The following is a 17,373-nucleotide window of genomic DNA, read 5'->3' on the forward strand; positions in this document are numbered from 1 at the left end:
TCAGGGCTGCTTATACAACAAGATTACTAGGTTTGTGTCAGAAGTGAATGAGGGTGGCCCTTCCAGTTACCCTTTGGAAAACCTTAAAACTATTTTAATGGTTGTTAAACCACATGTTTATTGAAATTCATCAGGGAAGGTCATCAAAATATCGCCTCCACAACGGAAGAGTTATAAAAACAGAACAGCATGGTTTTAGTAAAGATTTCTGTAATGTCCTCCCTACCTGTCATGGTCTCTGCCAACACCCCAGACACGGATGCTGCTGATTGGCTGAGAGTGGAGCAAGCTGCGATCATCAGGGTCAACAAGAGTTAACATGCGATCCTGAAGCACTAAAAGCATCCCTTTGCCCTGCAAGATAGCAACCAAGGATACATCAGTGCTGTCATCCACAAGCCAGCCAGAGGTTTTTGTGAGGTAAGTTATATAATTTGTTGCAACATGATTTAAAAAAACAACTTGACAGTACTTTGAAAACTATAGAGCCGGCTCCTTCGGCTCCGAACCGGCTCTTCAGGTTGTTATGTTGCTTTAATTAATTTATTAATAACAATAATATAAAATTATGCACAAAAGGAATTACTAATGTAAAAAAAAGTGGTTTTATTTATATATGTTTATATATAAATATATGCGGTGGCCCCTAGAGACAAAACACATACAAACTCCAAAACACATTTCTAGCTTTAACTGAACTTCCAAATCAGAGCTACCTAGATCACTTAAATTACACAATTGAAAGCATATGTGTATTGTTTGTGTATTTATACACAAGCACTCATATCTATTAAAATAATTAACTACTACCACACACCACGTGCTTCAGAGTTCGTAACTGTTTTGAATACAAAAACCAACTGTTCACATTTCAACTTTTAACTATTTAAATTTTCAGCTTTTTCCTTTTAAACAAATTTAAAGTGAAACAACACAAAACACTGCAAACCACAACACAATTAAATATAAATTAAAATATGAAAACAAAAAGAAGATGCATATTCTCTGTCATATGGACTTGCATGAATAAACTTTCTGAATCCTTTATCGTCTGCAACTGAAAATAGTTGTGGATGATTATTATACCTTTCTAATGTGATGCTGTTGTCCCTGGCTCTCTTTCTCTCTTTCCCTCCTGCTCTGTTTCTGTGCTACTGCGAGTGAAACTACCGCCCCTCCCCCTCTTCCCAGCGCAAAGCACAAGGCTCGCATGGGGAGTGAAGCAGAAAAAAAGTGCGAGAGAGAGGGTGAGAGAAAGGAAAAAAAAAAAAACGGCTCGCGATAAGAAGCCGGCTCGCGTCGTTCACGTCAAAGATCCGGCTCTAAGAGCTATTTCGTTCGCGACCGACACATCACTAATAGCCAGAAACAACAGTTCACTGACTTCACATATACATCAGAGGTTGTGCACTCATAAACCTTCTTCCTACAATGTGTGCCTGCGAGGCATTTTCAGTTGGACTCAAGGAACTATTATGATTTCACATCACACACACACATCACTGTAATTTAATTTATGCACTATTTGTGACATCATTTCAAACAAATGTCTAATAGCACAAAATTATAAATTGATGGACATCAATGTACAAAGCAGCCGGCAGTAACGCTGGTTCTCCACTGACACGCAGCAATACTGACTCATAAACATGTAAACAGTGTAAATACTGTATGTTGAGCTGATCTCTTTTGGACTGACCTCTCCCCAGACACCGGCCGAGTCTCGTATGTCCCTCCTGCAGTAGGACAGCTGTCTGATACAGTGGTGGACAGCCACGCTGCTCCTCCCTTCACACAAATCCTGCTCGGCCATCTCCACCCAGCCCAGAGATCTCACTGGAAATGACTGGAAGAGACACAGACTCTGTGATATCGCTAATAATCAGCACAACAAATATGTGTACGTGTGTGCACAACTACAGCACACGAGTGAGGTCCAGGATGTCACTCCACAGACTGTCATGATCAAGTTTACTGGATATGTTTGGTGATCATTTTAAAATAGGTTTAAGCACTCTGGTTGTTTATTTAAAACCTGTGTAAGTGCTCGTGTTTCTTGTTGTTGAATGCTACCATGATTAAAGATCTCAGGATGTAACATGATGGTTATAATCTTATTATAAGTACAAACAAAGGTGCACAAAACACTTCAATGATTACTGTTATCATTTATTTAAATTTTAACCAAGGTACACAAATCCACACAGCGCATGAATATGAGACACACACACAGAAGTTTCAGCTGTAATTTAATAATGCTTACAGTGAGAGAGTGTAGTGTGCAGGAACAACTCAGCAGTAACTGAGAGCTGCCTGACGTGAAAGACAACACATAAACTATGAAAGACTGTGTGTGTGTGTCTGTGTGTGTGTGTATCCGGGGGGGGGGGGGGGGGGGGCAATTTTGATTGCCTCAGGTCAGCAGCTATCACCATCCTCTCTTCTCTTCCTCACTCACTAACATATCAAGGAGGTTTCTTTTCTGCTGAGGAGAGGAGGCATCTCTTAAGCTGTCACACACACCCACACGCACAATCTTTTTTCCACTGGCCATAAAATTCCCTTTGGGTTTCTTCCTCAATAAACTTTCACACTTTCTAAGTCCATATCTTAATCCCCACAATTCCCTCAGAGCTATATAAATGGGGTGGGGGATATATAAATATAAATAATTTTGCTGTAATATACTCAATTTTGTTCCATCTGAGCCAACAACTTCCACTCAAAAGACTGCTCTTTCTGTTGTTCTTTATCTCTATTGTTATATGTTAAGTAGCATCCCCTTCCATTAGACTGCTCTTATATTCAGGCATCACAGCATCTCTATGCTTAAGCATGTGTACGTGAGATTCGTCCACAGGGGGGCAGCTAAAAATACTTTTGCTGTGAATGCGTTCACCATGTGTCAGTTCATGAAGTGACCACTGCGTGGCACTGCAGCAATCAGAAAGAGAGAGCAAGGAGCAGGTGCATTACATCATTGCATGCACTGCCTGGTGACTTCCTCTCATTAGCAGTATTTTCTTTTTTTGAAAGGTTCAAGTTTTTAAAGTGTAAATAAAACCACACACATGCACACACACACACACACACGCACACACACACACAAATGTAAGCTATTCATAAGCCTCCTCACAAATGACATTACTTGTTTTGGGGCCTTTAACTGTATTGTAAATGCCTGTAACTTCGCCCCTGCTGGCTATAGTAAACCACAAGAAAACAAATAATCAAACTATAAAGAACGCTCTCTATTCAGTGAGCATTTTTATTTAGAAAAAATCCCAGCATATTATAGTTATTTCAGATGCCATTATAAAGCCTGTGTTATTATATGTTGTTGTTTTGAACTTACCATTGCCTCCGGATCAGAGAATGTGCTGTTAAGGTCCACTGTCTCTAGCTGGGCAGGAGGGCTGCAGAGAAACATCAGGGATTAAAACAGCCACATTAAAATCACATTTTACACGTGAATACATGCAAAATATCATGACTGAGTCCTTGCCACACAAGAAGAAAGTCTGTAGCACTAAGTGTGAGTATGTCTGTGACTATTACTTGAGCTTGAGTGAAGCATAGCGAAGAGTAGCTCCTTCAAATGCCTTAAGACTGGGATCAGGATAGACTGGATAGTCCTTTAGATCCTGGAGCATGAAAAAAAAACAGATATTCAGAAAGGAAATAAATCTTTGTATTTTTAAACAACCGACTTCTTCTCAAATAAAAAAAGAGACAGTTTCAATAATTGTGACTTACGGTGGCTGTGCAGGTGGTGGTGGTGTTGAGACTTTGTACAGAAGAGGTGATGTCATTGAAAGGGGTGGAGGAGGAGGAGGAAGGGGAGGGGGAGGATCCAGAGGGCGAGGGTACCGGCTCCACGGAGCTGTCGGATATCAGGCTGCTGGGGCGCTGTGGGAGAGACAGATGGGTGATGACAGAGAGACCGTAAGGGATCCAGGGTGAGAGACACAGAGCTGCACAAACAGACTGATGATGGAAGGTACATCATTGATCAGCAGCAGCTTTCATATATGGAGGATTCTTTCTAAACACAACACAGAAGATGGTAAAGCCTGTCTTTTAATTTGTGTTGGGTTTTTTTTACAAGCCACTACATGGACTTGTTCGAAAAAGCAACATTTTTTTAAAATAAATTTGTAAATTGAAGCTTTTTCAGACCTTTCAACCACATCTTACTGTTCATCAGCATCTGCTTGTAGTTATGTAGTGTAAAAAGTGTAGGGTTGACATCTCCAAAGGACGAAAATCCCATATAGTGAACATCTAAACATAAATTTCTCTCAAAGAAAACGCAGGGAACTTTTTAAAAGTATCTGCATTAATACATTATATTTAAACATCTGCATCTACATCTGTTTGCTGCGGTTAAAATTCAGCAGAATTAAATCCTGACTGAGAGCGTTAAGATACATAATGCTGTTAAGATCTTATACATAAAAGATCTCATTATACTTTTAAACGTGCTTTTAATCTTGAAGTCTATTTAGTTCTCTGGGTCGTCTCACCTCATTGGGTGGCTTAAGGGAGTCCTGTGTGACCTGTTGTGGGTCATTCTCAGCATCATTGCTAGAAACGGTGTGTTTGCTTGAGGCAACAGGTCGGTCGTACTGCGTAGTGCCGGTGGGCACGTGCCAAAAATAGACCTCTGATGAGTCTGAGATCTCCCGCCAGCCTGGGGGCAGCTCCCCTTCAACCCATACATCTGCTGCAGGATGACAGTGACAAATAAACACATACTATCATTCAGATAGTATTACACACAGATGGGCTCTGCAAAAATAAAGCAAACAAAAAAACAACAAGATAAAAACACATATATAACACAAGATAGATGTGGTCAGCCTGTCCCTGAACTTGTGCTTTATACTCTACAATAATATTTTACTACAGCCAGCCCTCCTCTTCTCTTCTTCCTGAATTCTCTTCCATCTTCGCAAACTGCTATCTGCACTATCCTGTCATTATGCCCATCCTAATCATCTCTGCACCACATGGGGTTTACAGGGGGCTTAAAGGTTCCAGCAGTATTTCACTGGAGTAAGTGACTTGCTTGCTTAATGTGATGCCTTTGATAAATTTCCAGATCAGACAGTCTGTAGGAGGTAGAGAAATGGAGAGAGAGGAGGAATGAAAGGAAGGTGTAATTGAGGCATGATTAAAGGCTGACACAGCTATGGAAATTTTTCAAGGGAACGATCAGATGGCAAGACAAACACACACACACACACACACACACACACACACACACACACACACACACACACACACAGATATATATACTGAACCTGTCTCTTTTGGAGTCTGTGGAGAGGGTGACTCCTGAGATAGGGTGGTCCAACTGGAGTCTTCATCTTCTGATGGAGTCTCAGGAGTGAGATCCATTCTTAAGCCCACTTTTGGAAGGCCGGTTTCTGGTTCAGGCTGAGGAGGGGGTGCACGATTCCTGGTAGGCGTGGTCTTCTCTGCAGCTCTGGCCTGTTTAGGTGAAGAGGGTGGGTACTGCTGAAGAAACTGGTTCTCGTTGTTGGGGTGTAGCTCCACCTTGATCACCCGGGGCTGGGTGCTTCGGGGAGGCTTTGCAGGGCTGCGTGGGCTAGCCTGAACCTGGGCGCAGAGCTCCTCTTTGACCTGGGCTGGAACTTGGTTCTGCAGGTGGTTGTGGTTGTCTGGAACCCACTCTGGGCTGTTACTAGAAGAAGAGGGGGTGGAAGAAAGAGGGGCTTCGACTACCACAGGTAGCAGTGGCTGTCTTGCCGTCGGTGTGGGCTCATCATTTTCTTCATCCTCCTCCGCCACCGGCTCAACCTCCTCCTTCTCTTCCTGGCAGGTTTGCTTGCTGCTGGCCTTCTCCTCCTTCTGACTCTCCCTTTCTTTCGCAGGACTAGCCTGTTCCTTCTCTGGGGAGGGCTGCTGCTTCTTTTCCCCCTTGTCCTCTTTGTTTCCCTGGTTTAGGTCCAGATCCCAGCCCTTTCCATGGTACTCCAAGAAGCTCTTGGTCCTTCTTCGAAAGGGCGGAAGCTGCGAGTTATCTTTCTCAAATTCTAGCCAGTCTGAAGTGGGATTATTGATGAGATCGTTGTCAATTTTGCCCTCTGTATTGGCCCTGCTGAGCTCCAGCTGCTGGCTCTCAGCTCGTCTCTGCATGTTGGCGCCATTCTTCACCAGTTTGGGGTTAGTTGTATTAAACAGCGAGGAAGAGGAAGAAGAGGAGTAAAGGGCGGAGCTGGAGGAGGACTTGGTGGGAAGGCCGCGTCCTCTGGTTACAGGTTGGTTTTTAGACAGCAAAGCCAAGTTGTCACTTATCCCCATGGCGCTGCGCACGCTGGTCATCGCGTACCTCTGGCGGCTCTTCGGCAAGGTGGCCGAACTTCCGGTTTCCATGGACTCTTTAATGACATCTCGTCCAAGCAGCTGATTGTATGATGAGCGAAGGCTGAGAGAGGTCGGAGGGGTGGCAGAGGCCCCGCTGCGATTCGCTAGACCAACGGTGGAGGGCGAGGAGCCAGAGCGGGAGAGGGGAGGAGTTTTTACTGACATCATGGCTGACTGGAAAATCACTGCAGAGATAGAGCTGATGATAGAGGAGATGGCCTGTTAGAGGTTAAGTAACACATTATAACCTGACCTACAGCTTTATATGTAATTATTATTATTTTTGCCAGTATTGATTAAGCATGAAGAGGAGCTATTTTTGGCTTCTGCCACGTTTGCCGCAGCAGATTTTTAACACCGGATGCTCTTCCCGACTCAACCCCAAAAGGGTTCACTGACTATACTACCTTAAAAAGTCTTGGTGATGTTTTGGTCTTTCCAAATGAGGCACTTTGAGCTATGTAGTCTAATTTAAAAAGGTTTATTGGGTCAAATAATATATGGATTGACAAAAACATAACATAAAACCACATTAATGATACACTTATTTTACATATGTTTTTAAAATAAAAGATTTATAAATATCAACCAGCCTTGAAGCCTTACTGCTCACTCACTTTATTTTAAGAGCTTTTTTTGTGGTTGCAAGATTCTTTTACGCCCACTTACTCTACAACTGCCTATTGTTTAGTCACTGGGTTATTATATTTTTAAAATCCTTGTTTCTCTGGACTCTCCTGCTTGCATGCTTCCCCAAATAATTACTTTTACATATAACATGATATAATTTAGTTTTTTTAACGTTACTTGCTTAGAATAACTGCTCACTGACATCATTCAATGTGCAGCATTATCACGCTGACACATTTCCCCAGCCTCACAACTGATCATCTCTCTTCCTGTGGCTTGACCAGTCTCAGAGGCTTTGATCAATGCACGATGGTGCAGATCTTCTTCCAGCCTCACACCCCTTTTACACACAAGGTGTCACTTCTGAAGTGTTAAAAAGAAACACTGCATCAAAGTCATGTAGCTGGAATGCATTTATATGATATCTGGAGTGAGTCAGACCCTCAATTTATTCAACTAGGACTGACATTCAAAGCCCGAGCTGAGCGGTAAGCTGGTCTGTGGGGAGGAGAAGTGCCAGCCAACTCCTGCTAACTAGCTAGCCGTGTCTCTTTTATCTCTGGGTGGATCAGCTTTGTGATGCGGAATGCAGACAGATGGATAGAAACAAAGACAGCGGCGGCAGAAAATCACCTTGCTCTTAAGATGTGACACGTAACACGGCTTTTTAGATAATTTAATTAGGCTCCCACCCTGCAGAAAGCTTGTAAACAACTAATAGATGCGGGGAAAAACATGCCCAGACACGCAATCTTAATGTATAAACATCTTTTCACAAATGCACACATCTCAAACAATGCTGGAGTCATCACTGGCACCTCTACTTAGAAACATGGAAAAGTCAGACACAGCAGATTTCAAAGCTTGACAAGATCCTGGGAAAAGATGGAGGCGGTAAGTTAAAGAGAGCAGATTCCCCGGACAGTGCACTTTTGTCCATGCGGGGACCCCTATCTGCTCTCCTCCCTCTGGGTGGTTGTTGTCGCCTCTGTAACCCAGTTTGTGCTGAACCTGCACTTCTCTCTTCACGCCTATGACTCAGACATAAACACAATCAAGTCAGGTCAACAGGTGCAGACTGTGCCATGCCATGTCTCAAGCAATGCTCTTTTTCTACTGTCATTTACAGGTCCATAAAGCCACATTTTAATGCTATGTCCTAAATTCTCTTGCCTGTAGTTTCACATACAGACGCACTAATATATGACTAAAACACACAAAATGGGACATCTGAGCAATACAAGCCTTAAATTAGATGGAAACAAAATATGCTGCAACCTACTGAATATAAAAATCCTAACAAATACACTGATTGAATCAACACAACTCCAAATCATCCCTTTCACCCATATTTGTGTCGGGTATGAGCCGCAGACAAACTGGATCATCTTAAACAGAGATTACGGCCTTTTCTTTTCCTTCTCCTCTTCCTCTACAACAGCACAGGCAGGTCTCTGCTGCTTAAATAAAAGTGGAGCAAGGAGAATATGTGAAGTGTGCGGAGGAGAAAGGATGGTTATAAGAGGGATAAAGCGGGGAGGATGACACAGCAGTTTGCTGGACAGTGAGGGCACAGTTAACACACGGAGGTAGTGAAACTGTTGTCCTCAATAAATCTGTTGTGCTGTGTAACAGCAGAGGTCATTCATGAGATGCACAACGTGGATCCTTATTAAACAGTTGGGTCTCAGTCTAGTTGTTCATGCTGTTGATACTTGCCGGGCGCTGCATTGTCTGTTGTGATGATGCAAAATGTGAACGTGACACCAAAGTTAGTGAGGAAATGAGCAGATTTACATGGATGACAAAGGAGACTGCTAAAATTTTTTTTAAAAGGTACTGACAGGAAAAGCATACTAGTACTAGTTTTGGAGGTAAGTGTTAGATTATGACTCTTATTTGCTCATTTGTTGCATAAAAGTGTTTTCACCTAAAGGTCATCAAAAAAGGAAAAGATCGGTTTCCTGTGTGTTATAGCTTTAGACATTAACACATAATTTCTAAATCTATATATATGTATATACATGTATAGATATGTTGGGAAACCAACTTGTTATGGTGGGCCCTCCTTTCCTCAGCGCAGAAGCAAGTGCAACAGATGAAAGCTCAAGCAGGAGGGGAAATGAACTTGAAAAAGTCGATGATGTCATGGGTGGAGTATTCTAGCTCCCCGCTTCTTGCTGCCTCCTTAATAAACTCCCCTCACTGACAAATCGGAAGCACCCCATCTTTAAATCTAGAGAAATACGCGGATGGATCGCCGTAAATGCCATTATTGCGGAAGATAATCTGTTAATATGTGAACAGACGCAGTGAATCTTTAGCATCCAGCCTCCCCTCCTCTCTCTCTAGCCCCATCACCACCACCAGCACCACCGCCGCCGCCGCACTGGGAGGGGAGCGCATCCCATCGAGAGCATCTATTTACATCCACTCACCGCTTCGGTCAGCCTCCGGGGCTTCTGCGCTTGCCTTTCCTCCGACGACACGCAAACACAGTAGTGAGCAGGGCTGAAGTCAGCGGCCGCTTTTTAACTGCCGAGTCCGCCCGTAACAGCAGCCGGCCGCCCGTATTATCATATCACATCACATCATAAACCCTCCCAGCCCGGCTCCTTGCTCGCAGGCGGCCAAGCTGCGCTTTCTCTCTGCGCCAGAGGATCCCGGAGTGGCGTGGCGCTGTGGAGCTCTTCAGCCAGCCGACCAATCGGAGCCGAGAACGCAGGACGCTCGGGTGCACGGAAGGAGACGCAATCGCAATCAATATACCGGTGTTATTTTGCGACTCAGGTAATGGAATCACACATCATCCGACTCTTACGTCATACACAAGTCTGAGGAAAAATGCATGGCTTCTGGTGCTCGAGCACACCTGACTGTGATAAAAACAACAACAACAGAAAAGCCATTTCCAAATCTGACAACGTTGTTTTGCAACACCGAACACAGAAAAACTACAATTTGAAGCCAGTTTTATGATGAGTATTAAAATAACGATAAAAGAAGCCAGGGAGCCTTTAGGATCTTTTTTTTTTTAATGTGCGCATTTGACAACACAACATCCTCCTCACAGTGCATTAATTTTCCCTTTGGTTGGTTTATCACAAGCATGCAGTCTTTCTTTTACAACGGCAAGCCACACTGAACCGTTTAACCTAAAGACATAATTATATTATTTAAGGTTAAAATATAACATTCATGTGAAGCACTTCCTCAGTTTCAGAGGTTTAAAGTTGGCATTATTCTCTGCAGTAGACAGAAGATATCAGATACCTCATGATTAAATCCTTATTAGCAAGGAGGGAAATAAGTAACCACCTGATCCACCCAAAAGGCACATTTCTGGAGAACTTAGCAGAGAGAAGATTGTAAGAAACAAAACTGTAGTGTACAAAAACAAATGACAGATGGCTTCTTCTCTGATTCCAAGACCTTTTGCTCCACAGCTCTTTCTGACATAAAAAAATAACTCACATCTTTTAAAAACTAAATAAAACTTGTTTCTTTTTTGAGTATAAAAGCAATTCGCTCCGATTCAGACCTCACACACCGAACACACTTTGACCTTTCCCAGGTTTCTGAAAACTCATTCATACTTTGAAATACATTCCTCAATCTGTAATGCGGCTGGCTCTCGGTATTTATCCTATTCCTACAGTCCACTGGCAGCTTCTTCTCTCAGTGCTCGGAGAATGGAGATGGAGGGGTACGGAGGACAAAGATGGGAGCCCGCTGAGGCTCCCGGTGCTCCAGGAGTGAGGCAGGAGAGGGAGGGCGGTGGGTTGACTTGTGGAGGGAGTGACACAGCTTGACAGAGGAGAAAATGTCTTTGAGAAGCATGGAGCTGAATGGATGGACCGCAACACTGATTCTTTTGCTACAGATGGAGACAGAAAAATAAAAATAAAAGTATTATCACTGTTGTTTGGCTCACTGAAACTGTACTACAACAATGCAGTGACTAACATTAATGCACATTTTTTGCATCCTTACTATAGGTTTCATTAGGAGGCCTCAGTAATCTCTCAGCTTGCTTGTTCCCCGCTCGAGCGGCTTGTTTGTAAAATTGAATAGCTGTCCTCAAGTTCTGTTGCACAACAAAGCCGCTCTCATAGCAATTTCCCAAGAAGAGCTGAGCAGTGTCATCCTGAGAACAAAAGGAAACATGCAATTCAAGTAGGTAAACCTTCCAGGGCAAACTTTAAATGTACAGTCAGCAAAACCAGCCCTAAACGAATTGTAAAAACAGTAACTGATTATAATCTTTAACACAACTACACCAGAAAGTTGCAAAACATCTGTAACTGCAGATTTTTTTAATTATCAAAAACCAGGAGACTGTTGGAATAATCTTTTCCTATCAGATATCCCGACAACCTCCAGCATGATCGACTCTAAAAAGGGAGGCGATCTCTGAGATAAAGCATTGATTAAAGTCTAGAAACATCTAAAGGAAGCACTCACGCCACTCTCTGCTGCCATCTCCAGGTTCTGGATGGACTTACAACCATATTTCACTGTATCCTGGGCGTAGATGGAGGCCAGGCTGAGCTGAGCCTGAAGAGGAGAAATGGAAAGTTGATTTAATTCAATAAGGAAGCGCCAACATCAGCAAAAAACAAAAACAAAACCAAAAAAACCCCTGATACATGCTGATAGCAGTAAATGTGCTTGAATAACAATTAAGAGATGCTTAAAGATAGAAGGAAAAAAAGACTCCAGGTGGAGTTTGAGCCAGTTGTTTGATGCTTTCAGCTTATTTAATTTTAAAAGGCAAAAATCTTGCAATGTAAGAAAAAAATGAATATTATCTCTCAGTGCTCAGATAACAGAGGTGGAGAGAGCCTGCAGAGGTATCAATATCAGCATGTTAACAAATGCTTTACTTTCTCAGAGAAGTTTTGTTCCAGGGAAAAAAATATGAATGAAAAATTGTATTTACATTATCAGCTATTTGATTTCTACATTTTTCAAATGTAAGTGGGTACTTGCAAATGCAACATGCTGAATTCTTCTGTATTGAAAATGTTTTCAAGTTTGTTTGTTTTTTCTTTCAAATTACACAATATAATATATAAATGTACTAGAGTTGCAATGGTTCTCTGGGAGAAACTGATCATGACTTCTACCTTGGTCAGCCCAGCTGCAGCAGCTTGTTCCAGAAGGTCGATGGCTGTGCTCAGCTCCTCTGGACTCTGGTGCCCTCTGCTGGTCAGGAGCAGCTTTGCACAGCGGTACTGAGCTTGTCTGTGGCCACTCGCTGCTGCCTGCCTATAATAGTGCAGAGCCTTAAAGAGAAATCACAGGAGATATTACAATAATGCAATTAGGAAATTAAATATCAGAAGTAAACAATTCATGCTTAATTTTATACATTTACATGGTCCACAAAAGCAAAACTGTTTGCTACAAGAGTGATGGCCGGGGTCTCACCTTCTCCTTGTTCTTGCTCACTCCTCTACCTTTCTCATAGCACACCGCCACATTAAACTGGGCTTTGCTGTAGCCCTGCTGAGCTGCAGCGAGAAAACAGGTGAAAGCTTCCTGGTGGTTTTCCCTCTTGGCATTTTCTAGACCTGTTGTACACAAGGAGATATAGAACAGGAAATAAGGGAACATACAGGAGGAAAAAAAATAACCGTGCAAAGGCCATTTCATTTGACTCCAACAGCAGTATGTGTTAAGTTTATCTGATATATATGTTGTTTTTTTTAAGTGCGCTGATAAATAATGACCAATTATGTTGAGGACAACAGGAACGCAGACGTCTTCCACACGTCTGAGGTTCAGTGCTGCCGCTGCCAGCCTCTCTTCATCAGATAACATTTCCTGGAAACATTAAAGAGGATAAAAACACAATAATAAAGATAAGACAAAAGGTCAAGTCTGTTTTTTGAAAGTACAAAAAAACCCTTTCTTTAAAGTTGACAAACCAAATGATGAAGACTCACCTCATCACTGGTGTCGGGTTTCTCTGCCTTGTCTTGGCTGGCATCATCCTGCAGCGGACAGGGGGCTGACAGGATTCCATCCTCTACAAGTCAAGGAGGAAATACTTGTTGATTTTTCTATTTCATAAAATATAAATTAATAAAATGTATTTTTTTTAAGATACTTTTAAGCAATCTTTAAACTATGACAAGCACAGAACCAACCTGGTATAAGTGCATCCTGGATCAGGAGTTCCCTCTGGTGGTCAGAGATGGCAGTCAGCTGGTCCTGTGTGCTGCTGCTGTCACTGTCACTGCTCTGAGTTGGGGACTGATCTTGGTTCTGTCTCTCTAGCACCCCCTGCAGGCACAACACATTGCTTCCTCTGGGCAGGACATCATGTCTTGATACTGCGTAAAAAGAGCGAAAGCAACAAAATAGCCAGGACACAAGTTAAAAGATAGAAGTGGGGTTTTTTTGTGGAAACGGTTACATGTCCACTGTATGAAACTATTTTGCCAAGGGATCTGCCTCGTGTAAATCTACTCCACAGCTACAACAATGCAGAAGAACTCACAGATCTCTAGTAGGATGTGATAGCCACAGTTGTGTAGAGTGGAGGGGGCTGACAGGGCTCCGGGGCTTGGACTGGGCTCTGTGCTTGAGGAGAACTGGGAGTGGATCCTCCTGCAGAGCTGCATGAACAGAACTGCTGCTGCACCCTGCAGACAAACAAATGAGAACATCTGATGTAGTGCACCCTCGCCTGGAACGGCCAACCAAGTGTGACAGAGGTTTCTATTTCAGCTAAAACTCATGAGTAATCAGTCCATGTGTATAAAACATGAACATTTCAGAGACAGTGGACATACGTATTATGATAAAAGCATAGTGCAGCTATTGTTCTGCTGCAGCAACATGAGAGCAAAATGTCCTCCGGGGTAAACAGCTGGGTCTGACCTGCTGGCCCACTGATGTCTGCCATTGCTGTAGCTTAAAAAGCAGTTACAAAGTGAAACCACTGAGCTGCGCTAAAGGAGTCAGAACACACTGAGTGCAGATACTGTGGATTTCAGCAGTGTGTGCAGCAAACTGTGCAGCTCCGGTGTTGATGATGTTGATGTTTAGCAGTCGTTTTAGTGGCTTTTGTCTTCAGGAATGTTACCATCTGAATATATTAAATCAACAGCAGCCCTCACATGTGTCCTGACAACTTTCTTATTAGAACATGAAGGCAATTCCTGATAAAGTTAATGACACAGAAAAAGTGATGCAGGACATGCTAAGAAATATGTTTGGTTACATGTTTGTATTTTAAATGCAACAACACATGACTTACCCATCCCACAGCATCCAGAGCCGTGTAACGCGGAAACTCAGCATACTTGGACTGAAAGGTCCTCTGCTTCCTCCTCCTCTCTCCATCCTCCTCTTCCTGAGATCTGCAATAAACAAAGCAGAGAGTAATGAGAAAAAGAAGATTTGCACAAGATTCTGTGCAGCAGTCTGGTCAAAATATAAGTACACCCTTTCAACAGCTAGTACAACCACCTTTAGCAGCCGTGACTTGAATTGTTTTCTGTAGGACTTTATCAGTCTCTCACATCTTTGTGGAGGAATTATGGCCCACTCTTCTTCCTCCTTCTACTTCTACCGCTCACTGCATGTATTTATGCACAACTCTCTCACCACATCCCGCCACAGAAGCAGTTAAGGGTTTTTTTGTACAAAATCCTGTGAAAACTTTCTTTTCCAAATGTCTGTATTTCCAGTCTACTGTATTAAGGCACTGCATGAATTGGCTTTGTTTCTGTTCCCTTGACTTGCATTGTTCATACACCCACACCCACACACACACAAAGCAATTGCTTCTGGATGATGCAACCAGCTGAAAGGGCAGCAGCAAGGGCAAAATAGGTTCAAAGTGGGGCTAAAGAAACAGGAAAGGACAGCAATGAGGGCAGAGTCTGAGGTTTTACCCTATTTCAAAGGTTCTTTTTCGTCACCTGATGATACGGCCTGCATTTTGAGGGCAATAAAATTTGGACATCAAAGGGAGATGCTCAAAGCTCGCCTTGTAAAGTAAACAGGTAAAAGAAGAAAGGAGGCGTGGAGAGGAGGAGTACCTGTTGTCAGGGGAGTGTCGAGACGTGGAGAGGACAGCTGAGCTGTTGATGACCTCGTCCTCCACATGGTGGTTTTGGGACAGTCGCAGGGTGCTGTTGCCATGATATCGATGCAGAACTGAGCAGAAAGTTAGACAATGTAATTAGGAGACAGTCTCCTCAGAACTACAAAGCATTCTCTGTACCTTACTTATCACAGCCTAATTACTTCAGTTGTTTATAAGCATTGAGAGAGAGATTTTGCACCGCAGCTGGACCGCTATGCACTGAAACCACAATAACAACAACGCATTTCTAAAGAACTGACATTGCCTTTAATAAATTTTCTGAAACCTTTTTCTGAAGATCTAGATCCGATAATGAGCTAATTTTGGAAAATTAAAGCAAACTAAGACGTGGGCAGTGCAATCCAGACGGGAATCCAGATGTCTTGCCGTGTGGCACACACGACAGGTAGTGTTGGTGTATGGGAACTCTCCATAGCATTGACAATAAATGGATTAGCACGTTTTGCAACAGGAGCTAACCCTAGCTTTAGCTCCGTACAACAGATTAGTAACTTCAATAACCTCAGTTTTCTGTTAATAAACGCTTGGTAAACTCTGAAATGTTGATAATAATTGACGTCAGTGTAGAAAGAGAGAAGAAGAAAAAGGGGCGTTCTCGACTTTTCTCTCACCTCTTCCAACAAAACCGTGGAGCCTCCACATGGTTTGTCTCTAACGGCTCCTTTAAATGAAAGGTTATGTCCGCACTGGCCTGTTTAAGTTATCTGGGGTCCGTATGGCTCCATACCGCTAACGGATTTCTTCCAGCACTGGTGGTAAATAAAAACCTGTCACGAGTTACGCCGTAAAAATACCGACCCGGAAGTGGAGGGTGGCGGGGTTTACGCAATCGATGCATTTGCAGTTGCATCTTCACAGCACCCACTTGCGGTGTATGAGGGTATCACACTTTCAGACGCTTAGGTTTCTGGAAATTTGAGAAGTTAATTGTCATGTGATATTTTATTTCATTTTATAAAGAGAAAAACAATATATATATTTTTTGTGTTCATGAACTGAGTCACCCACAGTTTTTTGTATTGCAGGAACTGTGCACTGATATTATTATCATTTTTATTCGTACTGGACATCTCCTAGGTACTACATGAAGACTGCAGATTTGTATGAGGCCATATTATTGTTCTTCTCTTACACCATGTGAATGTACTGGATATTTTATTCATTGCTGTTCTATGTGTCTTAGTATGGACCATCTCTTTATTTCTCTTGTCGTTTCACAAACAACCTGCACTTTTTTATCTGGGGATACATGAAGATAAAATTGAATTACATTAACTGATTTTAATGCCGAGGCAAAATTATTACTTAAAGAAATGCAAATCTGTAATCACTGAAAATGATCTTCTTTTGCTCTTAACAGATGTTTTTAAAGGTTTATCATTTATCGATACTAGTTACTGTTGTTTCTATTGTTATAATCATTTTTGTTTTGTCTTTTTTTCTTTTTGTTACATTTTCTTTCATATTTTTTTTATTGATATGTCATGACTTTAAAGCCTAACTATAGTCAAGATCTGCAAGTGAGCTGTGGCTAGAAGTCCTGTGTACAGTGCAGTGCTTGATGGTATATTATAGCAATCTTAATATATCCTCACTGAATACAATGAAAAACATGTTTTGACATTGTGGGTAAGCAAAGAAGGCTTAGACTACAAGCAGTAACCTGAACAGAACTAGAACTAGAACTAGATCTGTTCTGCTTTATTTAGCTTTAGATTTGAGATGATTTTCTGCACAAAGACAATGTAGATTGAGACAAGCTGCAATGTTTAATCCTGGTGCTTGCATCAATAAGCCATGCACACATTCACAACAGATAACATTAATGCTTTCCTTGTAGTAGATCATAACACCATCCAAGAGACAGAAGAAGAAATGCTACTGCAGAATCCAGCCATCAGTGAGTAAATGAGTTAATCATTTACCACAACTTTAATTAAAACGCCTCCAATGAGTTGTGAAGTTAACTGACAGACCAGAGAGGACAAGGGGGGAGCACATGTACACTAGGAGATCAAAACACAACCAACAACAAAAACTCAATTGAAAGACACCCTCAATCATGTCACGGTTCTTGGTAAAGTTTTCTTTAATCTTAAGGTTCAGTGGCAACAAGACTTTGTAGAAAGACTATTATCTTTGCAGTACACTGGCAAAAGTGTGAGCTATATTTCATATTGCATCCACAGCAACACACTGCTTGACTTTTAAATAAGAGGGCACAC

General features: G+C 42.2%; 2 protein-coding genes across 3 annotated transcripts in view; both read right to left on the reverse strand.

Moving 5' to 3' along the window:
• The window catches only part of apbb2a (amyloid beta (A4) precursor protein-binding, family B, member 2a), a 46,250-nt gene extending 36,559 nt beyond the window's left edge, over positions 1-9,691 (reverse strand). Inside the window, exons 1-8 of one of the 2 annotated variants that reach the window (XM_080288396.1) lie at positions 9,462-9,691; positions 5,307-6,592; positions 4,527-4,723; positions 3,757-3,909; positions 3,559-3,644; positions 3,356-3,416; positions 1,700-1,846; positions 227-354 (exon numbers count right to left, since the gene is read on the reverse strand). In XM_080288396.1, coding sequence (XP_080144522.1) covers positions 227-354; positions 1,700-1,846; positions 3,356-3,416; positions 3,559-3,644; positions 3,757-3,909; positions 4,527-4,723; positions 5,307-6,561 — 2,027 coding nt within the window. In that variant the 5' untranslated portion in view covers positions 6,562-6,592; positions 9,462-9,691. Of the gene's footprint in view, positions 1-226; positions 355-1,699; positions 1,847-3,355; positions 3,417-3,558; positions 3,645-3,756; positions 3,910-4,526; positions 4,727-5,306; positions 6,593-9,461 lie in introns of both variants that reach the window. The other variant, XM_026193066.2, reaches the window with a different exon arrangement.
• A 348-nt stretch (positions 9,692-10,039) lies between these two features.
• On the reverse strand, positions 10,040-15,961 carry dele1 (DAP3 binding cell death enhancer 1). Its single transcript, XM_026193103.2, has 12 exons — positions 15,760-15,961; positions 15,081-15,198; positions 14,294-14,396; positions 13,532-13,676; positions 13,179-13,364; positions 12,975-13,057; positions 12,759-12,852; positions 12,457-12,599; positions 12,153-12,311; positions 11,488-11,580; positions 11,017-11,170; positions 10,040-10,900 (listed from the first exon to the last, which is right to left on the reverse strand). Exons 1-12 carry the CDS (start codon positions 15,788-15,790, stop codon positions 10,665-10,667), a joined length of 1,545 nt encoding a protein of 514 aa, XP_026048888.2. The 5' UTR covers positions 15,791-15,961; the 3' UTR covers positions 10,040-10,664.
• Positions 15,962-17,373: the final 1,412 nt, after the last annotated feature.

Source organism: Astatotilapia calliptera, chromosome 2, assembly GCF_964374335.1.
Source record: "Astatotilapia calliptera chromosome 2, fAstCal68.1, whole genome shotgun sequence".
NCBI classification, from domain to species: domain Eukaryota; kingdom Metazoa; phylum Chordata; class Actinopteri; order Cichliformes; family Cichlidae; genus Astatotilapia; species Astatotilapia calliptera.